The sequence below is a fragment of the Sus scrofa genome, chromosome 8 (assembly GCF_054392235.1).
Source record: "Sus scrofa isolate SSC_HxYL_T2T_F1_AM1 chromosome 8, Sscrofa_HxYL_maternal_Yorkshire_Landrace_v2.0, whole genome shotgun sequence".
In the NCBI taxonomy this organism is placed as follows: Eukaryota; Metazoa; Chordata; class Mammalia; order Artiodactyla; family Suidae; genus Sus; species Sus scrofa.
The window spans coordinates 114444807-114469325 of NC_139390.1; the positions used below are offsets into that span (position 1 = coordinate 114444807).

The window sequence follows — 24519 nt, forward strand, 5'->3', positions numbered from 1 at the left end:
GATCTGTCTACTATGCATAGGAAAAATTTACCTTAAATTTTATATAATTTAAGATAGATAATTAAGGTAGATAATCTATACCATAAATTGCAATATACATTGGTCATGATTTATATAGGTAATGATATGTATTTCATATTTATTATAAAAAAACTACAAATATATCCACTTTTTCCATGCCAGCAGTATAATGAGAAGATTCTACTACATATGGGCTTAAGCAATAAATAAGATTTAATGCTTCACATGTATATAAATTGACTCACAATTTGATATTTAGCCTTTGGAAATGATTTTTGTGATCTACATTTTAAAATATATGCATCTGAATGTGCATTTGCAAAATATTAAACTATGTAGCGTATGAAAAAAATGCATAGAATCGATCATGGACATTTTAACTAATCCAGATTCATTCAGATATGGTAGAAAAAAAAAAACATGAAAATAAAACAGAACTCTTTCAGAGACTATTAGTTTGGAGACTATTTACTTATTTACATCATTTTTAAAGAGCCACAGTATATTAGCAAGACCTAGGAGGCCACTTGGATAATAGAAATGGTTTGATAAATGCTTGCTGAAATACAGTTCCTTATGGAAATAAAGTTTTGGTATTCACTTAAAGACAATTTGTTGCTACAGGTAGATGTGTTTATTTACAAATAACTTTTCCTCATTTCACTTTTTAAGTAAACTAAATATTGAATTTATGCTTTTACAATTATTAAATGAAAAACTCTAATGACCCTTTTCGTTTAAATACTATTATCAGTACTAATCCTTTTTTTTTGTTTTCTAAGCCATCAAGAGAATGTTTTTGAATTTTAAATTTGACACTCATATTTTATCCAAATATGTCAATATTCAGAAATAATGATCCTTTTTAAAAGTCTAGGCAATTAAGTTATCATTTACCACCTTAATAAAGTAGACCTTTAATGATAAATAGTATATTTCCTAATAGATATAGTTTGTTAAGCTATTAGCCCAATTATGTATTTAAAAATAGATATCCTTCTTATTCAGAGAGAAGACAAATATATTCACTGTGGAACATAAAACACACACACACACATATATGTTATATATAAAATACATGTAGGATAGGTGGTATATATAGCAGCATACCACCTGTACTACATGTGTGCAGTTTTTCAATCCCCAGTAAAGTCAGTGATTTACCTTTGTTCAAATCACTTGTAGCATACCAATCAGTTGAATCATTACTGTACACAACTGTTTTTACCATTATCAACTTGCTCTGCTCCAGTGGTAACTTCAGTTTTATAAGATTCACTCTATTAATGTAGCAAATAAAATAAGGCAAAACTTTGGTCTTTAAATTAATAACAGAAAGGCAGTAACAAAATTATAATGCATGATTTGTAATTTTCAAGTGTTGTCTAAGTGAAATAGCTTTAGTAAAAGGAAAAGTTTGGTCATTGCAAAGATCATATGGATTTTAACCTGAAATTCATTTGTATTTTGTGTAGAGAAAGATTGTGAGTAAAATCACAGAGAAGCTGGGAAGTGGCTATACGTTACTAAGTAAAAGTGGATAAAAACCTACAGCCATCCCTTGACACTTCTAATAATATATCCCTTACTCCTGTGAAACAGAAATTAGGGAAATGGACAAAAATTTTTTTTCTTTATATTCTTGAATGACATGACTGTAAAAATAACATTGAAATTAAAATGTTGAATACCTACCATCTATAGAATTCCCCTTCTGTGGTCCCAGGACATTTTTAGGAGAATAATTACAGGACCAGTGTGGCTATCGAAGCCAGGACAGGACTGTCTGAAGCCTGTCTCTAAGACCCTAAAAATCGCACAGAGTTTCGATGTTTCCAAGATGCAGCCACGAAAGAATGGGGAGATGTATAAAACTGGGAATAGAAAGTATTACTTCTGTGCTGAAGAAACATTTTGGAATTGTTACAACATAATATTTAATGAAAGAATGGTATAATATAGCTAATAAGTGAATACATCGACATTGAAGAGATTTCTGACTGTATATGAGCAGGAAGTATTTCTAGAGATGAAATTAAGGAAATCGATTACAACATGAACCAACAGTTACCAATTATCTGTGTTGCATCAAGAATTGTTATAAAACCCCTAGATTTGTACTGAATGATAAGAGAATGGAGAAGGAGAAATGTGAGCAAAGGCAGAGTAGGATTCCTAAGGAAGAATGCCAATATCTAACCTTGATTAAGGACATAGCTGTTTTAGAGGTGTACATTTTTAAGGCCTAAAAACTAAAATGATAAAAAAAATGGGGGGGGGATCTTGAAGTGAAAAGTAATTTTGGTAATGAACACAACTTAATAGTTGTTTGCAATAATTTTTCAACAAGAATAAGATGCATCAAGTGGTAGGTAACACCGTATTCATCAAAAGTCTAATTGTTATTTCTAAGTATTCTTCCACAGTTTCATAATATTAAGAAATTGATTTTGACCTGAAGCTTTTTTGGGATAATAAATCCTGGGATAATGGAAAAGTACTCTTTCTACAGATCACGTGCAGAGAACTAATGTGATTGTAAAATTGAATACATATGCAGAACCACATTCCAGATAACATCACAGCTATTATACTTTGCAACTTCCATTGGATACTAAATAGGAACCTGTATTTGATCAAAGATATAGCGACCCAGGAAACACCTCTAGCTCCCAGGTGTTAGCCATCCACTTGATGTTTTTGCCTAAGACTTTATCTTAACATTAGGCAGGTAGGAGTGTGTGTTGCTGGCAAATAGTTTAGGGAAAAAGCTAAGATAAACCAAGTACAAAATCTTTCCTACTGAAGACTTCCGTATGTTAAAGTGAATTGAGAACCTCCCAAGAGGGTTATAATATAGAGTGTTTCCCAAACATTTTGAACATGGTTTTATTTTTTCATGCAATTGTAAAATTTTACAGACCTTAAGACTCATAGATCACCACTTAGAAATTTGTAATCAGGAACTTGTTTCACTGCTATCTGCCCTTATACAATAGAGTCGTCCATGATGACTCATTGTTGAAGGAAGCCCAAGCTTTCCCACTCCCAGGGTTCAAGCCAGCTCTGAAGGTGGTGATTCTATTTCTGCTTTGGTGCTTCCAGAGCAGACAAGATATTTCTATCAAGATATTTCTTCTTCCAGGGAAGAAGTCAGGATTTTGCAGGGCGATTCAGATTATAAAGTTTCACCCTAACACAGAATCTGGGCCTAGTTTAGTGCAGATCCTTACTGAAAATCTCTAGAAATATTTTGAGTTATAAATGACTTTTCTCCCATCTTCACCTAGTTAAGATTTGACATTGTTATTTTGTTGTGCATGTGTATGTTTCTCTCAGCTCTCGGATTCCTAATGATTCCTGAAGCCTTCTTTCAGTCATCAGGTTAACAATGAATAAATTTCATTCCACATACCCCAAAAAGCCTAATATAAGATAGTTCTATCTCCCTCTTACTTTATCATTTACTTAAGCATTTGGGCCTAGGAAAAATGATACAGTTGTTTTTGTCATTACTTGATAAAATCCTAAGGAAATGATCATGCTACATGAACCATGAACTCCATTAAGTTACATTATATTTATCTTTTGCATCTCAGAAAATCTTGTAGGCCATGCTGGAGACTTGGAAGCAAAGTCTATAGAAAAAGTAAATGAAATAATATAATTGAAGACGAGACTTAGAGGAACTAACTTATAATGAAAAAGGCCAGCGGTTCAAGTATATACTATCTGAAGGGTCATACAAGTTTGTATTTACTTCAAATTTATTTATTTGATTTAAAATTCTAATTGATTAGGTGGAAATGAGACATACAGAAAAAGAAATAAAGAGAGCAGACCACACCCACAATTTGAGATGTCCTGTGTGGGCTGCACCTGAGATAGAGTTGAAGAGAAACTGGGGCTTTTAAGACCTGGGCAGTATTTTACCATGTTTACAGAATTTTTCTGATCCCAAGATGAGAATCAGAGTGCTAATCAGAAAGCAGAAACAGAAGCTCATCTCACATACTTTCAGAATGGACTGAAGTCAGTGGCATAGAATTCTATGGACACAGAAATGCCAATGACATTCCCCCATAACCAAGTTTAGGGCACAGGACAAATCCATCCACAGCCACTGGGAAGGGAGTCAAAGACGACACATGGAGTGCTTTGCTGATACAGTCAAATAAAATTTATAACACTGTAAATGCACTTCGAGTTTAATGATTTATATAACCTTCATTGTGTTCTTTGATAATCAAGCAGAAAATGCAAACTCTTCACATACGTGACACGAATTAATATTATTTTACAAGGTCAAACCAATTTTCATTGTTTCTCTTCGCCTCTATCTTCAGTATCAATGTTTAACCTTTCTATATCCAAAAAGTATTCAGGTACTATGAGACCACTCCCCTTACTAATATATACACTCCTTGTGCAGTTACCTCCAACCATGGGTACCAACATTCAAAAACAATGATGCTGTGTGACTTTAAACTCTGTTTTTCCTCTTAGGGGTGATATAGAGGTTTCAACATCACAACCATCCTGTTGTGGGGAAGAAATGCTTAGTGTGGCCGTGGAAGTATTGATTTTCCCCTCAGAACGTTCTCAGCTCTTCCCTCGCCACATTGCATGTCAGAAATCTGAATCACGAATAAAATCATTCCACTTCACTTCCCACATCCATCCATCAGTACTTACACTATTTACTTCTTTCCAGTCTCAGTACCACCAGTAGAAGCCATGCCTTTATTTTCTCTTAATGAACTACTGAGATTTCCCTAAATGATGTCCCTGTTTTCACTCTAGTTTTCCTACAATTCCTTCTTAGCAAGAAGGCAGAGGAATCAATTTAAAATGTAAATTGGAGTTCCCATCCTGGCGCACCAGAAACGAATCTGACTAGGAACCATGAGGTTGTGGGTTCGATCCCTGGCCTTACTCAGTGGGTTAAGGATCCAGCGTTGCTGTGAGCTGTGGTGTAGGTCACAGATGCAGCTCAGATCTAGCGTTGCTGTGGCTCTGGCATAGGCCGGCAGCAACAGCTCTGAGTTGACCCCTGGCCTGGGAACCTCCATATGCTGCAGGTGCAGACCTAAAAAAGGACAAAAAAGACAAAAATAAAATAAAATAAAATAAAATAAAATAAAATAAAATAAAATAAAATAAAATAAAATGTAAATCATATCCTACATGAGGTGAAGTAGAGTGTGGTGTATTTAGAAGACACCAGGGTCCTTCCTGACATAAAGCTTTGTTCTCACTGGCCTCTTTGCCTGGAACACAACATCCAGAGCCCCTGTTTGGGGCATAGACGGCCTCTTATTTCTTCTCAACTAAGTGGACACTTTTTTAGAGAGACCATCATAATCCTCATTGCCTATCCTGGTGAAATGTTGGTGCCCTGTTTGTGTAAGTTTCAATAATAGCATGTACTGTAATTATTTCTGCATCATTAATAATAATTTCAATTAAATAACTATTTGGTGACCCCATTGTGGATCAGAGGTAATGAACCTGACTAGTGTCTATGAAGATGTGGGTTTGATCCTTGGCCCTGATCAGTGGGTTAAGGATCTGGTGTTGCTGTGAGATGTGGTATAGGTCACAGACATGGCTTGGATCTAGCATTGCTATGGCTATGGCATAGGCCTGCAGATACAGTTCCAATTAGACCCCTAACCTGGGAATTTTCATATGGCATAGGTATGGCCCTAAAAAAAAGACAAGAAAAGTAATTTAAACTAGAGCTATCACATGAGTATATATATATGTGTGTGTGTGTGTGTATGTGCGTGTGTGCGTGTGTGTGTGTGTATGACATATTTGGTTAATGTTTTGAATCTGGAATTAAAATATCTAGATATATTTGAAAAAGACAAAAAAAAAACTTATTTGATTGATGTGCTCTGTGTACCTAATGAGTATCTAAAAAGAATGTAAGCTCCACGAGAACAACAAACTTAGCAGTTTTGTCTGTCAGACACTTTCTGTCTCCAAAACCTTATGTAGCTTATTTAGGCTCTCTGCAACTTGCTTTCCCCAGTTGTAAATTAAGAGTTAATAAAGCAATCATGAAGAGATTTAAAGATATAATTCAAGTAGACTGCTTCTCATAGTACCTAACAATACCTAAATACATCGCAAAAGCTCAATTATATCAAATGTTACATTCTCCACTGTGTCATTAGTACCTAGAAGAGTGCCTAAAAAGAAGCCAAGGGTCAATCAATATTGTATGAATGGATACATGAGCGAGTAATGGTACAAGAAGGAAGAGAGCCCAGAGAGTTCCAGTTTCCTTGTTTCCTGGAGACTTAGGCGAGAGGAGATAGACAGCTGTGGACACTTAGATGATCGGCAAGAAGATGAAAAGATAATTTCTCTGAAACACTATGATGTTTTTTCTACCTGGCAAGTTGTTCTTCAGATTAAATGTGATTTCCACAGAAGGAGTCCCAAACCCCAAGCCTTTCTCTCCTCAAAGATCCCCACATTCCTCAGTATTATCAGAATCATACATTCATTCTTCCTTAACTTACCTATTCCACAATCATAGCTAAACTATTCAACATGAATTTTTTTTAGAAAACTAAGTGTGTTGCTATAATAAGTTTTTGTGAGTTTATAAATTAAATCAGATTATTTCCTTTTTAATAGCACTAAGAGGTCATCAAAAAAAATAGGAAGAGAGTAGATTTCTGAATAAATGGAGATTTTTTTCTGAGGAGAAAGAGATGAACGAGAAGGGAGGCAGAAACTATCATATCAAAGGCAAACTTCAAAAGCTTCTTACTTGCACCCTGGGTCAGTCCTATTCATCTTCATTTGTACCTTGACAAATAGTCTCTGCACAAAAGTTCATGAAATCCCAAGTCTGTTTCATCTTGGGTGGCCATACAAACTTACTGTAGCAAGACATGAGGTTAAGGTTGGACCAAATATTAAGACAAACATGCTCAATCCCTCTCCTTGTGTTATCTGGGTGGGCTGTTTAAACTTTCCATGAAGCAATTTTTTTTCCATCTGGAAAATAAGTATAGATGTAACCTCTTCTGATTCCCATATCAGATATTGTAAGAGTAAATAACATGCCATTTTTATTGAGTTAGTAAATATAATAAAAACTCTCCAAGGCAGACAGTCAAACAAAAACTATCACCCTTTGGTGTTTGATTTGAAATTCTGAAAGTGTAAGCCTATACCAATGTATATAGTCATGACTTATTAATCATGTACATATAGGGAAAGGGCTAGCCTGATGATAAACAATCTGAATATCAGAATGGCTTAAGACATATACAATATACCATGAAATAAATATGAATAGTGAACCTTCAATATTTCCTGAAGTTCTGTGATGTTTACAATCTCTAGTTGGAAGCTATAAGATTCCCTGTTTAAAAACACAGATTCCTATGCTCCATCCTATACTCCAATTCAGAATATGCAGAAAATGAGCCTGGGAAAAACATCCCAGTGATTCATCTCATTTCTTATGGGTAAACTGGAAACAACTGCTTCATTGTTCTTAAGAACCAACTGGGGTCTATAATGAAATATCCATATTTGGGCCCTATCACAGATAGACTAAATCAATAATTCTACAAGTGGGTGCCCAGAACTGACAATTTTAGTAATAGCCTCTAGAAAATTTTATGCCCAGTTTGAAAATGATTTTTCTCTTTAATATGTTGTATAGGGCCAAGTTTGACTTGCTTTATTAAATACTGAGGAACTAATTATAAGAATAATAAGTGAGTGTAAGTATTACTTGTTAAAACAATGAATTTCTGCCTTTGTTTAAACAAGGTATATAGTTATTCTTCTTAATATCTGATCAAATTACTTAGTGAACTCTTCATGAATAATGCAAGGGCAAACGTCAATGCCATATACATGTATACATATATCTTTATTTATATTTATGACTTGTAAACTATAAAAGAAAATAACTGAGGTTTATTAGCCAAACACTAAATAATTTTATTTTCCGTATACTTTCAAAAGTTAGTCAAATTTTCACACAAAATATTCATATAAAAATAGCATACATATAACTGTGTACTATTTCCTATATTTAACTATTTGATTTGTATCTCAAATTGAGACATACCATTTCTTATCCATTAACAAGTTTTCCTAAAATAAGGTGTTTTTGCTTTTATTATATTTTATTTATTTATAATTCTAAACTTGTATTTTTCATATCTGATATTTCCTCTGAGATTTTATATTTTTCCTGTATTTCAGCGGTTTTTTCTACATTGCTTTTTATGGTTTAATACTTTTTTCTTTTACACTTATTTTTGATTTTTTATAATTTATATATTTTTTACATATGAATTTGTGTCTCTGTCATTGAACAACATGGAACCTTTCCTTCCTTGAATTTTGAGCCTCAAAGAACATTTAGTTACAATGAAGTAGGAAAGCTTAAATATTTTAGAATTTGCTTCTTTTTATCAATTGTTTTTGTTTTTACTTAAAGAAATTGTCATTTCTACTCCCACATTAATCTAGATTACTTGTTGGGAGGCAGTAATTAGACAACTGTACTTCTTTTAACAATGGAAAAGTCTATAAAATTCTTCATATAGAAGGAAATCCATCTACCCTTGCCTCTGTGAGCTTACCTTGCTGGGTGATTTACAATATAAGATTATAAAACATCCAGGAGTTCCTGTCGTGGTGCAGCAAAAACGAATCAGACTAGGAGCCATGAGGTTGCAGGTTTGATCCCTGGCCTTGCTCAGTGGGTTAAGGATCCGGTGTTGCCATGAGCTGTGGTATAGGTCACAGACGTGGCTCGAATCTTGCATTGCTGTGGCTCTGGTGTAGGTCAGCAGCAACAACTCCAATTAGACCCCTAACCTGGGAACCTCCACATGCCACGGGTGTGGCTCTAAAATAAATAAATAAAAATAAAAAAAATTATAAGACATCCATATTATAAATGTGCTAGTGAAATGCAGAAACCTATCTGTATCATTTAATGGTATAGCCCATGAGCCATTTTTATCATTTTATCATTCCAAAAAAAATGTTAGTAATAAAAATAAATGAGACTAATTCAATTGGTTGTTGTGCATTAATGTACATTTTTATCACATTTTGGATGGCTTCCATATATGCGAAAATATATATAACAACATGGCATGTGTAGAAATGAGCAAAGTTTGATCAACTTTCAGGTATTAATAGGAGAACTAAGATACAAAGTGATGTTGTAAAAGGGAAAATGATTCAAGTCTTAAAAATAATTTAGGAACTTATTTTGGGAGATGAGAGAAGGAAAATCTTTAACACATCAGGAAAGGCTTCATACAAAAAGGTGGCATTTGGGGAGAGCTTGAAAGATAGATGGGGCTAGAAAATGGGATTGGAAACAGCTAGAGTCTTTTCAGGCCAGACAAAAACAAAACAGAGAAATGTAGGAGGTAGGGAACAGTGCAGAGGAGAGAAAGGGTACCTGTGGGGAAATAACAATGCCTGTAGCTTAACTGGAATATGGAGGCACCCCTGCTACCTAAATGGTGGGAAGAGAATGACACTAAGTGGTCATTAACAGCATTTATTTAGTTCTTACTTACCAGGCTACTTAGCTAAGCACTATATATGCCTTATACAGTGTAATCCTCACAACAGCAGCGCAAAACAAGTGTTAAGTATGATCCCATTTCACAGATAAAGGAAAAGATGTGAGAAGTGAAATGGCCAACAAAGCTGAGTCATTAATTGGATGGCTTCCCCGGGCTCAGCGTTGATGTGCATTTACTGCCTTTGGGATGTGTGGGTAACTGCAGAGTGTAAGAGCAGAGGAAGGCGGGGAATATGTTAATAGTCCCTAGTGCTTTTTAAGTCCAAGAACAAGACAATGAAGCCCTTCCTAAGATGGTATCAAGCTGATTTCAAAAAAACATAGGCTGTTTGATCTTTTTTAGATAGCTCCTAAGAAAGCATTAAGTGTGGACTCATTCCCCAGTCTAAATTAAATCTCTTACTGCATCTGTCACAACATGTTCTAGATTTCTTTTGTAGCATGACTTGTCATTACACATTTGTGTGACCCTCTCTTTAATATCTCTCTTCCTCTCAGAAAAGTCCAAGGTTACAGAGGCTATATTTGCCAAACCCAACACTGTATCCATCTACAATAAATATTTACTAAATTTAAGAGTGGATGGTGAGTAAATAAATGTGGAAGAAAGAATAACTCAAGAGTTCAAAGGCAGAAAGTTGAGGGGTTGGAGTTTGAGTGGTGAGGAGAACAGAGGGAGGAAGAACTTTTTAGAAAAACTATTTCAAGACATGGAAGCTCAGGGGATGTACATTGAATAAAACAAGAAAGCCAGAAAAAGGAACTCCCTAAGAAAAAAAGGTGTACAATATTTTCTTTTTAAATTTTAAAGCTATACTCCACAGGGTTTCTTTGGTTGTTGTTTTTTTTTTCTTTTTCTTTTTTTTTTTTTTTACTAATAAGCTCAACTAGTTCAATAAATTTATTTTTAACTCTACCTTCTTTTTAGTATCTAGTTCTCTCTTTGGAGAACTTTTTTGAATGTTTCATATAACTAAGTCAAACTAATAGGTCTATTTTTCCCATTTTCTATTTAATAGATAATATTCAAATGAGATTAGCCAGTACAATCATAATCTTGGATAACTGGGGGGGGGGGGTGCTATATAGCTTATGAACTTTTTAATTATTTGGTCATTTCTTTTTCTTTTTTTCTTTACAAGTTTGCAGGAAAGCCCTCTGGGGGAATAAAAGGTTAGATTCACAAATTTTTGTAGCAAATGCTTAGACACCATAACTAATGCTCAAAAGAAACTGTCTAACCTTCTGTCTCTTTATTCATTTTAAAAGATGAATAGCAGTAATCAAAAATCAGTCTTAGTAATATCTCTAGTTTGAACTGAGTTCCTCATTTCCATCAGGACAAAATAAGCCCCCTCTTAAAAAATCCATTAAAAAAACAGAAAAAAAAAAATTCCAAATCAATAAACAAACTAAAAAGCCAAAGGATATGAGAGTTCTGAACTGCGTTATGTACATCGATACAGGAAAAATAGTGGTGGAAGAATTGGCAGAAAATTGAGAGGACTAAGTCTGAACCGAAGTTTATTATCAGCATGTTCTCATCTTGTCTACAAACAAGAAATTAACCAAGAAAAATTCCAAATTGAGAAACTAGGAAAAATGTTGCCATCTTTAGAGGAAATTTGTTTTTGGAATTACCAATTTCCTACCTTTCTTTCCTCGTTCATATCTCAAGATTTGTAATTAAAACCCTATAAAATGTAAGCTGTTCTTTAGCTTACAAAATAAAAATCCAAGCTTTCAACTCAAAGTTTCTGTCTTAAAAGTTGTTAGGAGGGAGTTCCTGTAGTGGCGCAGTGGTTAACGAATCTGACTAGGAACCATGAGGTTACAGGTTCGGTCCCTGGCCTTGCTCAGTGGGTTAACGATCTGGCGTTGCCGTTAGCTGTGGTGTAGGATGCAGACGTGGCTCGGATCCCGCGTTGCTGTGGCTTTGGCGTAGGCTGGTGGCTACAGCTCCGATTGGACCCCTAGCCTGGGAACCTCCATATGCCACAGGAAGTGGCCCTAGAAAAGGCAAAAAGACCAAAAAAAAAAAAAAAAAAAAAAAAAAAAAGTTGTTAGGAGAGGTAGCACAATTAAACAAAATATTCAACTGCAACTCAAATGAAAGTTATCTTCCTATCCCTTACCCGACAAATACTGGACCTGTCTACATCCAAAAATTCTGAAAAATTTTACCCAAGATAAAGAAGTATACTAACGTGAACTTCAAGAAATGTTTCACACAGAAATGAAAACTGATTTCAGTGCTGTGTGGTTATAGAATTGCCTCTCAATGATATGCTTAGGACTTAACTGCTTAGGACTTAACTGCTTCATAATTTGTTCAATAAAATAGTAGCAACAATGATTATAACACCTGAAATATGAATAACACATAACAGTAGCTGTCAAAAACCCAAAAAGCAACAAAGCTCACATTATTTTGTTTCACTCATGCATACACATTTGAAAAAGAGGCATCCCAAATCTTCATACTTATTTTTCTAAAATCATGTTAATTTCTTATTTATTTCAGGCATTACTAGAGACTCAAAATTTACTGCGCACTCAGGTTGCAAATTTTACCTTCAACCTTGGATTTTCAGGGAAGTTTTACCACACAGGTAAGAAGGAGCTTTGTGTTCTCAGGCAGCTACATATAAATAGGAGAGAAGGATTTTTGATGTTTCATTAAGTAGGAGAAATAGCATATCCAGACTGATTATGGGAAAGGCTTGGGTGCCTTATGAGTGGCCCAATCCAAAAGCAATGAGTTTGTTTACTTTGGGGAACACCGTTCAAATCAAGGGCAAAAGAGGATGAGAACTGACTTTGTTAACTCAGTAAAAGAAAACTATAACCATTGTTGTAGTGTGTAAGTGCATCTCGTGTCAGCACAGTCTAAGTAGGAAGCATGGTGACAATGATGATGCTGGCAATGACGGACTAAGGATAATCATAATGGACAGTGTTTTAAATTGTAGGACAGTCTCAGTGGCAGTCATTTTTGTATAATCTCCCTTTAGAAAACAACTGGTGATGAGAGAGGCATTTTATAGCCTCAAAGAAATTTAATAGATATTAAGAGTCATATAGCTTAATTTACCTTCCCTTGCAGGATGTTCCTTAAAAATATTAACAATGTTTTGTCCCAACATACATTAAAACCATACAATCAGGCTTGTATTTCTTTTCTTATCTATCCAGTCACATCTTGAATTTTGTTCAAATCCTTAAAATGTGATTGGTGCTCACACACTATTTTACGTTCTGATATTTCTCACCTCTTTACCCATCATCACCTCCAGATTTGACTCTCATTTTCTGAATAGGAGCATTATAACATCAGGCACTAGTACAGAGAAAACTACTTTCATAAAAGTGATTGTCTTATAGTAATAACGAAAATGGGACAAAATGGTGTCTTAGAGCCTGTATTAGGGCAGCACCTACCATCTGCTCCTATTTCTGCATCTCTGATGAAAGCTAAATGCTTTGTTTAGGACTTTGCATTGTTGTTACTTCACAGTACCTTAGTGAAACTATTTCATGGTATTCTGTATGTATGCATGCAGTTTATTGACTTGTTAAAAATTCCCATGCAAATGTAGTCTTTAATTATCATAAATGCAGTTTGTTTACCCAGAAAGGCTTTTAATGTTTACACAAAGAGGCTCAGCATGGTTTATTAGAATACTGAAGCAGCAATATCTTACTGGTTTTTCTTTAATGCTTTTTTCCTCCTGCTTTGAAACATGTAAATCTGTTTAAAGTAATAGAAGGAAATTTTGTATTTAGATCAGCTGATAAATAAAATCATTGCATATTTTAAAAGGACAGTTTGCAGAAAAAAGATTTGGGTCATCGTATCTGCACAGGCAAAGCAATTCCAGCCACAATTTTGAAAATAGACATGGTTTTGTAAATCTTCTTCAAAAGCCCCCTCAAGAAATGAGTTCAGACCTAAGAAGCACTGACTATGAAGTTATAAAGCAGATAACTCTAAAGGCTGGGGAAAAAAAATATGGGATTATTTGGCATTCACACACAAACAATACTATTTTGTCTTAAATAGCTGTATAGGGTAAGGAAAGCCATTCTTTTGGTCGAAATATATATAGATAACTGCCTCAGCTTTTATTTACTTTTCATATTCAGACCTATTAAACCTGCCAGACACTTGCAGCGTTAATGTTGATAGCAGGTTATTACACTTCCCATTTCTTTTTTATAATCCTGAACATGTACACACTACACATCCACTAGGAAATGAATGCACTAGTTTAGTGACACTAGTTAGTGTCACAGGTATGGTTGGTGCAGGAAGATACCAAACAATAGCAAAAAAGATGTTTTAATTATATCTCTTAAATAGACTCTTTTTGTTGGTACTGACCTAATAAAAACAATGGAAGAAATACTATATTCTCTTATGCTGTGATCATAGTGCACTTGAGAGATTAAGCAATGTATATAAGTTCTAGAAGTTTAATACATTCTTAGTGCACTTGAGACACCAAGCAATGTACATATGTATAAGTCCTAGAAGTTTAATAATATTCACAAATGAGAAATTCTCTTTTGATTGGCGACTTTATGTGTAAAATCACTGAAATGCGTCAACATTTTTCGAGGGTGCAATTGTACTATATTAACCACTTATTTATTCACTCAGGATATCACGGTTTCTTCCAGAGTGCAGTTAAACAATGATGATACACATTATCCGGAGGGCACACCTCTTCCCTATCTAGTCACATCCCCATATGGAGGTTTAACTATCAGGAGGTTAACAAATCAGAAAAGTGCTTTCCTTACCTATGCACTTGATTGTGATGTGCAACCATGAGAAGATGGCCCTATCATAGTGACTGTCTCACATCTCTCCCAGGATGATCTGATTTCCCAATGCATGAAGATTCTGATTGATGAACCTCATTGTTCTTAAGACATTTAATCACATATGCCCAGTGTAATAATGATAGATTCTGCATTCTTAGACTGCTTCACTTATTTGTATTTCCCATGTATTCTTTCCTGTTCAGCTTCTCTGTCCTTCACATGCTAAAAGCAATCTCACCCGAAAAGGACATATCACTAAGCCTTGCCTAAAAGTCAATCATTCACAACTGCCAAATCAAAATGGGAAGGACATACTGTTGATTAAAAGTTAAAAAAAAAAAAAAAGAAAAAAAGAAAGAAAGAAAATAAAAGCAGCATGGCGTTTAGAGTCAAATATTTTAATCTGGAAATATTTAAAGCTTGATTAGAATTGCACAATGAAAGCTCAGTTGAAAAATGGAGACATTACAGGATTAAGATGCCTTGGGATGAAGGGCTACAAATTTCGTTCGTAGGACATGATTTCTGGTGACTTTCATTCATTGTAATTGATAATAAATTGAACATGACTCAAACAATTACCTCATGTATAATGTTTGCAAATTGAATAAACATTGGTCTTTTCCATGAGAATTTATTTTATAAGAAAATAGACCTTTAAAAAAATCTTTTAAATAAAGTGAAAAACAGTGTTACATTCTTTCTCTTTTGTTTGTTTTTTTTGTCTGTTTTTGTTTTTCAGTATAAGATATTGGTTCAAAGACTAGATATTGGAAACAGCCTTCTTTTGTTTAAATCCAAGATCTGACATTTCACTAGCTATGTGAACATAAACAGATTATTTTTCTGTACAATTTACGCATCTCCAGAATGGGAATTATAATGGTATCTCTTGCCTAGAGCAGTGCATAGCAGTCATGCTATGTCAATGATTATTATTATTATTACTTCTAAATGTTTCTATAAGTATCAAATACTAGCCAAAAAACAGTCAATAATTCACATGGCTCTATTTTCCATTTTTGGAACTATTAAAAGCTTTAATCAATTTGCATTGTCAAACAATTTTTTTATTTAAAATTTAGTTTATTCTATACCCACCTATATGGAACTGTGCCAGGTTCAGTGTACAAAGAAAATATGAAACCTCTTCTTGACATTTAGAAATTATTTCAAATATAATAGCGAAAGAAAGACAAACATTTGTACAAAATTGATAATTCAGACACTGGAATTTTATACTTCTGATTTTATTTTATTTTATTTATTTATTTATTTATTTATTTTTAATACCGCACCTGCGGCATATGAAGGTTCCCAGGCTAGGGGTCCAATCAGAGCTGTAGCCGCTGGCCTACGCCAGAGCCACAGCAACACTGGATCCGAGCCACGTCTGCAACCTACACCACAGCACCCGGCAACGCCAGATCCTTAACCCCACTGAGTGAGTCCAGGGATCGAACCCGCAACCTTATGGTTCATGGTTCCTAGTCAGATTCGTTTCCACTGCGCCATGACAGGAACTCCTGATTTTAGTATCACAAATGTGCCTTATGGAAACTAACCTATAGCCCAGATCTTGCTAAAATTATTCTTACTTTGACAGACTTAAAACACATATCTTCTAAAAGTGGAAACAAAAAAATAAGTGTTTAAATATTTTGCTTCTGAATTCAAACTTCTCTTCATTTGGACTTCTAGGAATTAGGAAAGTCAAATGACATAACTTTTAAATGAGAAAAAAATACCATGTTTTTAATTAATAATGATGTGGATTTGAATCTAGATCAGGTTAGAAGTGAAAGGCACAGTTTGAACAGACACCTTAATGGACTAGAACTTGTGTTTACTGTAGTCATGTGTGAACTATAAATTATATTCTCACATGTAATTTAATCATAAATTAGATTTATAAAATACATGGATACAAGTCAAAATTTTAATATTTTCATTTAGTTGAATTCGAAAACATTTAAAATTCTGCTTTTGTCCCTTAGCATGATTTGATATCATATTATTCATTAAGCAACCTCTAGTGTCATGAGCTTCCCTTACATGGCTTTGAAGTATATGACTATATAAAATAAGAGAAAGGCTGATGAGAAATTAATCCATGGAATGAAAAAAAAAAAAGAAGCTTCAAATATCATCCCTATCCTTATGGGAGTGATTATAAATTAACACAGTCTCTGGTATAAAAATTACCAAGATTTGATGCCCAGTCATGCATCTGTTTATATCAGTAGTCTGCAAAATTTTCTTTAAATTGGTAATTGACTTCATTCCTTGTTAAGTATGCATTACGTACTTCCTGCCACTTTCAAACAATCTGTGAAGTTTAAAGTGAATGGAAGCATTTCTCAAACATTCTATATATTCAACAGAACCTTGGGACATCAGTTCATTCACCGCATGTGACATAAAGTAGTTTTTTGTAATCTACGACTTAGTCTGCTAAATTATGACCATAAAAAACACTTGGTCTACAGCATAAACACTTCAAACTTAAAATTCGTCTGAGGAAGTGACAAACTTCTCTTCATTTGGATTTCAATATTTGAAATTCTTAACATATTAACAAAAGTCAATGAATTATAAGTCTATGTATTATGACAATTTTGGCTCAAGTTATTGGCTCATCTTAGAGAACTGTATCACTTTCAAAACTTCTGTTTCTTTACCCTTTACATATTAGCAACCTTTGTAACAGTAATGGTGCCAAAACACTAAACTTGACACCCCTTACACCTTTTGAGAATTATGGATTGTGGAGCATATACCAAGAATAATGCATACATATAAATATACATAAAAGTTGACATCCCTTTAAGCAAACATATAAAGGCTCCAAAGTTCACTGACTATATATTAATACTGACTGAATTAAATAGTCCCTTATTTATTCTCCTGGGAAAGGGGCATGATTCAATGCAAGTTAAAGGCATCCAGTTTCTGACTTTAAGAATTTAATAATCTAGGCAGGCAATATTTTTAAGAATGTGTGAGAGTACATGTAGAACACAACAGGTATAAAGCAGTGATACTGTTTTTAAGAAGTGAAGCAGGAGTTCCCATCGTAGCTCCGCAGTTAAAGAAACTGACTAGTGTCCATGAGGACCCAGGTTCCATCCCTGGCCTTGCTCGGTGGGTTAGGGATCTGGCATTGCCATGAGTTGTGGTGTAGGTCGCAGACGTGGCTGGGATCCTGAGTTGCTATGTCTGTGGTGTAGGCTGGCGGCTACAACTCCAATTTCACCCCTAGTCTTGAACCTCCATATGCCGCAGGAGCGGCCCAAAAAAGACCAAAAAATAAAAGCAAATATTTACGAATTGCTTACTATCTGCAAGTCACAATGTCAAGTGCTTTAATAAATTCATCTCACTGACTATTTACAAGAACCTTTGATATAGATATTTACATCCTCATTTGAAACCAGGAAACCAAGACACAGAGAACTTGTACAAGGTCACATAGCCAAGCCTATGCTTTAACAAATATATACTTTAACCACTTCATGGCACTACTACGTAATCCATGCAGTCTTTACTATATGACACACAAGTGGAATATTTTAAAAAGATCTTTAGAAAATACCTTTAATATTTATTTGTTAAATTTAAGTAAATAATGTGAAATTGCCCATTAAAACTTATTCCAATTTGAAAAAATAATACAAATAAATTTACCTCTCCCTGTAAGCCAGAATTTGTACTTTACTTATTTAATTAAGCATCTCAAGGACCACATATGAATCAGTTCTTATATTATTGATTCAGAATATCTGAAAATTAGACTGAATATTGTAGAATTATGCAAAAACTATATGATTTCATGCAGTGAAAGTGTTCTTAGATAGCTGTGGCATAGTGAATTCCCTTAAAAGTAAGTTACTGATGTTGTTTTTCTTTCCTTAAATTAAGTTTTCTATTATGTTAATAAATTTATTGTTTACATTTTATGAAATATCTTTATCAAAATGGGAGATGTTTATGTTTATAATGGTAAGTTTAAAATGTAAGGGCACAAATGTATTTGTATAGTTAAGAATTCAACTTCTTAAAAAAAGCAAAAAATATTGAATGAAAGATAGCAAAATATTTCTGATACCAAAAAACAAAATGATACCAAAAATAGTCCTGGAAGATTGCTTTGGTTTTGTCTAGATTTTGTTTTGTTTTGTATCACTTGTCTATCTTTTCCATATTCTTCAATAAGCAAAGATTATTTTTATAATCAGAAAAAAATTAACAAACTTCATCAGTTAAATTTAAAACTGTTCAGACCAATTTGAGACTTATGCATAAATTTTTAAAAGTAAAAAAATTATCATCTTTGATCAGGTTTCCCTGATGAATGCAATAAAGGAGAAAATTAACAGTTGATAAATTTAAAACAAAAATAATCAACTAAAACTCGATCTGTTTTTTACTACCACCATATTCTAGCAATTCTAAACAACATCAGTGATAAAATACCACTAAGTTCTAAATTTAAACCCCTATCTGCACCTGTGGCCACAACTCTTACCCCCATCCCATCCCAACCCCCTCTGATGTAACTTAGGTTATGCTCATTTCCTTTAGTAAAATAACACAAAATTGGATTTATGTATCAGTAGCAAGAAGAACAAAAATCTGAAAAATCTTTAAGCTAATGCAAAACTTGCACTGAAACCATTTTTATACGCTTTATAGGGACTGAAGAGGAGGATGAAGGAGATGACCTTTTGCTTCGGTCTGTGGATGAGTTCTGGTGGTTTCCTCACATGTGGAGCCACATGCAGCCCCACCTCTTTCACAATGAGTCATCTTTAGTTGAGCAGATGATTCTCAACAAGGAATTTGCACTGGTGAGCATACCTTATTGCCGTATTTCAAACTATGAGTTGCGATGTATTAGTGGGTTGTAAAGCCAATTTATTGGGTTTAATCTAATAGAAATAGAATGGAGCCAAACATAACAGTGCATTACAAGTTTTAAGGATATATGTTGCTTTATATTATTTTGTTTCAGGCATGTGTGTATATATGTATTGGATCATGATGTGCTCTAAAATGTACTTCCAAAAAAAAAGTTATCATCAGAAAACTACCATCTCCTGCCTTATAATAGGATTATTCTACAAAAAGGAAAAATAGTACTTTCTCCATTGTATTCCTAGCGTATATAATTGCCATCTCAAATAGTATTTATTGTGAGGGTGAATAAATAAATGGATAAATTGGACAATTAGAACAATGACTCTAGACCAGTGGATCTCAAACTTTAGCGTGTATCCTTTTTACCTAGATGACTTTTTAAAACTCAGATGCTGGGCCCAATGCTAGAGTTTCTGATACAGTGGATTGTCAGATAGGCCTGAGAATTTGCATTTCCAACGAATTCTCAGAGGATGCCCATGCTGCTGGGACTAAACTTTGAGGACTACCACTCTAGACTAGGAGTTGGCAAACTCTGTCCCAATGGGCCAAATCTGGCCTGCTGCTTGCTTTTTACTGTTTTTGACCTAAAATTGCTTTGTTTGGGGGGAATTTTTAATACATTTTTAAATGATTGAAAACCAATCAAAAACACATATTCTGTGACATAAAAATTATATAAAATTCAAATTCAACACCAATAAAAGAAGTGTTATATGAACAGTACCACACTCTTCTCTTTATCCATTGTCTGCAGCTGCTTTTTCACTGTAACAGCAGAGTTGGGTAGTTACAAACGAGATTATATGTCCCACAAAGCCTAAAATATTTACTATCTGGACCTTTATTGAAAAAGTTTCCCTACTTTTATGCTAGATATCAAGTAAATCATGTATCCCTTGAACAATCCAATGAAAAAAGTTTTTTCTCTAGAAAAATATTCAGATGCACAGTTTCATATCTTTATACAGTGGGACGGGTGGTCAGAAGGGGTAGGTAAATCCCCCAAAAAACCTGAGCCCCAGTTAAAACCTCTGTCTTCAAGTGTTCATTTAAAATAAGCAGTTTATTTGCACTGTATTATTGCTGATATATTTAATTTTTTAAGCCTAGTTAGGAGGTATGGACTTATGGCCATATGAATACTATACTTTATAACATTATGCCTGGTTATGATGTTAATGGTTCACCCCTCTTTCTATCTATAAATCCCCAGGCCTGTGTCCGATCTGCACATAGCATCCTTACTACTAAGTGGGGTCATCATCAAAAGCAGTTAAGATTATGAATTTAAGCACTAGAATGCCTGTATTTGAGTCTTGATCATCAGTGGTTGCTTGATCTTAAACAAAAATTATTTAGTCTCTGTGTCTCAGTTTCCCCAATTGTAAAAATGCAAATAATTGTGACAACTACTAATAGGATTGTTTTTAGGCTACATACAACATGCTTAGAGTATTGCTGGCATACAATAAGAATTCAGTAGGTGTTAATTACTCAATAATGATCTTTGTAAATGCAGCCAATTATGCAGTTATGTCTTTCTTTTAAAAAAGCCAAATATTTTTCAAAATATGAATATACAAGAAGCAAGTCTTCACCTAACAAATTTTGTACTGTTTCATAACATTGTAAAATTAGGTAAATATTCCCTTTTCAAACAATAAACTTAGCTTGAGTAAGGGTGTTTGAATCTCAGTGCAGTTACCTGAAAATAAACTGTTTATCACTTGGCTTAAACCTCCCCCACCTCACTCCCACTCTGAAGGCTTACTTTTTAGGTGTGTAGATTATATTTCATAATGGTTGATTTCACCTGTTTGTGTAATTTCTTTTTTAAAAGCCATGCCAAGAACACTGGGAAAGACTCAGATATAATTGCTTTGTAATGAAATGTTGAAAGCTATTTAGAGTCCATTCAGAACAATTACATTTGTTTAGTCAGTGTGGCTAGAAGCTAGACTGAAGCCTATAAATATATTTTGTAGGAAAAAAAATCTTATTATATGTTGCATAATCAAAATAGTACAACTAAAGTGAAGCCCATTACACACACATACGAAAATGACATTGTTTTTTGTCTTCTGAAGTTCAATAAAACTTCTCAGGACTTTTCAAGTAGTGACATTCAGGATTCCACCTTTAATTGTAAATGTAGGATGACAGTATGTGTATTGCCCGGAGAGCCAGTAAATTTCTTTCTTATTAAATTTCCATATCTAGATGACACTTCAAAACCTTCAATGGTATCAAAATAGGGTAGGATAGTGGAAAGCACTACTTTAGTAGGTTAAATTTTATCCCTGACTGCTAGTTCTAATACAGTGGGCAGCTCATTTAATGTCTTCATGCTTCGGGTTTCCTCCCCTGAAATGGTAATGATTCCTTTTTCATTCTCTAAACTGTTGAGTTTTTAGATAATTAATTTACATCAGCTCATCTGCCAGCCAAAAGCACTGGACCAGATAATCCACTGATCAATTCCAATCTAAAATTTTGTGATCATTGACAGCACCAGGCCACAAATTTGGAATGAACATCTTGAAATACTCACCTACCTGCAACCGAAGCAATTATGGAAAGAGATTTTCAAACTAAATGACCAATTTATACTGAAAAAAAAAAAATGTTAAATCTCTTTTTTGTTCCATCCTGACTTTCCTCCCTATTCCTTGGTATGACCTTGGCTGGCACAGGGACTATCAGTGAAAAGCACAGATGTTCTCACAACGTTTATAAAAATGATTCAAATAACATATTAATAGCTTTTGTATTGATATTTCAAAAACAGTTAAACATCAATCAAAATGGTATCTTCAGAGAGTTTCTCCAAATTCTCTCTGGATAGAATTTATTTTCTGTTGAAAATAGGTCTAAAAATCATGAGAAAACATATTTCAAGACTGTTTCTTTACTATTTCATTATGTCAGAAGAACCATTATTACTGTAAAGCATCTTCCTTTCTTAATCCAGGCAGATTTATGTATACAATGCGAATGTGGGTATGTATGGGCAGTTATGTGTCATCTCCATACTTAATCCATGAGCGCATGTGTATGCAGTGTGTGTTTGGTGTGCATATATCTGTATGCGTGTTTAATTCATGAAAAATATATGTGAGTGTGTGCACACATGTGTGTGTTTGTATAGATTAGCACAGGCAACCAAGGTAGGGTCATTACAAGATACTACACCTGTACGAGGGAGAAATACTTTTTGATTCTTTTTTTTTTAACTAAATCATACCTTTTGCTATCACTAAATAGAAGCAACACTTCAAAGATGACAACAGACACACTAAGGCTAAAGAAAACAAGAATAATTGTCTAATCCTAAAATGCTTGATGCAAAAGTTACCAAAAATCATTCGGGACTTAACTAACATCTCCTTTTCAAACACAGAGAGAATGCCTGTAGCATAAACTTGAATTATTTATTTTTATTCTAAAAATAGATTTGTGGGAGAAAAGTAAGAAATGGTATTTTGTTGTTTCAAGTTTTCCATATAGATTTGTTGAATTTCCAAATGAACGGAGCCTTTCAGTTCCAGTAGCAGACCAAAAAACATCCTGAGGGGGAAAAGAGCCCTTTTTGTCTTCAATGCTATCTTTACAAAAATGCTGTGAGGGTTTGTTTCTGTTTCTGTTTTGTTTTGCTTTTTTGACATTTTATCAGTCAGAAACCTTATTAATGAGTAAATAAGTAAAGGATTCTTGAAATTAAGGCACAGGTTTTTAAATTCTGCTTTTAAAGTGCTAACATATTTATGAATGCTATACCTTTTTTCCATAATAAGACACAATATTCCTGATATGAAAAATTCTAACATTTAAATTATTTTCATAAAAACCCAAATTCATCAAAGAGCAACTATGGACAGTCTTTAAGTGTCATAATGGCCTACACACTAAATCAGCTATGTAGAGATTTCAATTAAAAAAATAAAAGGAGTAGGATAGTGGATGTGGCAACTGGGGAAGCAGTCATTTCAAGGCTCAACCAGTGGGTAGACCAGCTCAGAAACTCACTCATATGGTTGTTAACAAGATTCAGTTCTTCATGGATAGTTAGAATGTGGACTTGAGTTTGTCCTCAGTCCTGGCCTGGGTCCACCCTCATTTCCTCACCATGTGTGGGCCACTCTTGAGGGCAACTCACAACATGCAGCTTGTTTTGGCTATTTGGGTTTCTTTGAATTTCCATATGAATCTAGGGATCAGCTTATCAATATCTGCATAATGGCCAGCTGGGATTTTGACAGGGACAGCACTGAACCCATTGATCAATTTGGGAAATATCTTAACAATGATAACTTTTCTGATACATAAGCATGGGCTGTTTTTCCATTTATTTAGGTGGTCTTTAATTTCTTTCAACAGTATTTTTATAACTTTCAGGGTCTATGTTTTGTACTTATTTTATTAACCTGTTTCTAAATATTTTATTATTTTTGATGCTATTGTAAATGGAATTTTTATTAATTTCATTTTCACATCGTTCATGTTTATGTGTAGAAGTACGATTGATTTTTGTATATAGATCTTGTAACCTTCAAATTTGCTGCACTCATTTATTAGTTTAAAGGTTTTATAATGGATTTCTCAGGATAATCTATAGGCAAGATCATGGCATATGTAAATAGAGATAGTTTTACTTCTTCTCCACTCTGGATACACTTTATTTCATTTTATTGTCTACTTCCCTGACTAGAACCTGTAATATAATGTTGAATAGAAATGGTAGGAGCAAATATCCTTGCTTTACTCCTGATCTTAGGAGGCAAGTGTCCAATCTTTTGCCATGAAGCACAATGTTAGTTGTGGACTTTTCATAGATACCCACTATCAAGTTAAAGTTTCTGTCTGTCCCTGCTCAGTTGAGTATTTTTATCATAAAATAGTGTTGGATTTGTTACATGCTTTTTATGGTATCCATTCAGTTATGGGTTTTTTCCTCCTTTTTTATAGTTATAGTATAATACATTAACTGATTTTTAGATGTCAACCCAATCCTATATTCTTGTGATAAATCCCCACTTGGACATGGTGTATAATATAATGCTTTTTATATTTGCTGAATTTAACTGTTCACCTATACTCATAAGGATATTCATCTGTAGTTTTCTTCCATTATGATATCTTTGTCTGGTTTG

General features: G+C 34.0%; 1 protein-coding gene across 2 annotated transcripts in view; it reads left to right on the forward strand.

Moving 5' to 3' along the window:
* NDST4 (N-deacetylase and N-sulfotransferase 4) overlaps positions 1–24519 on the forward strand; it is a 243333-nt gene that overhangs the window by 103423 nt on the left and 115391 nt on the right. Inside the window, exons 3-4 of one of the 2 annotated variants that reach the window (XM_021101659.2) lie at positions 12141–12228; positions 19142–19296. In XM_021101659.2, the coding sequence (XP_020957318.2) occupies positions 12141–12228; positions 19142–19296 (243 nt within the window). The remainder of the gene's footprint in view (positions 1–12140; positions 12229–19141; positions 19297–24519) is intronic. The other variant, XM_084973092.1, reaches the window with a different exon arrangement.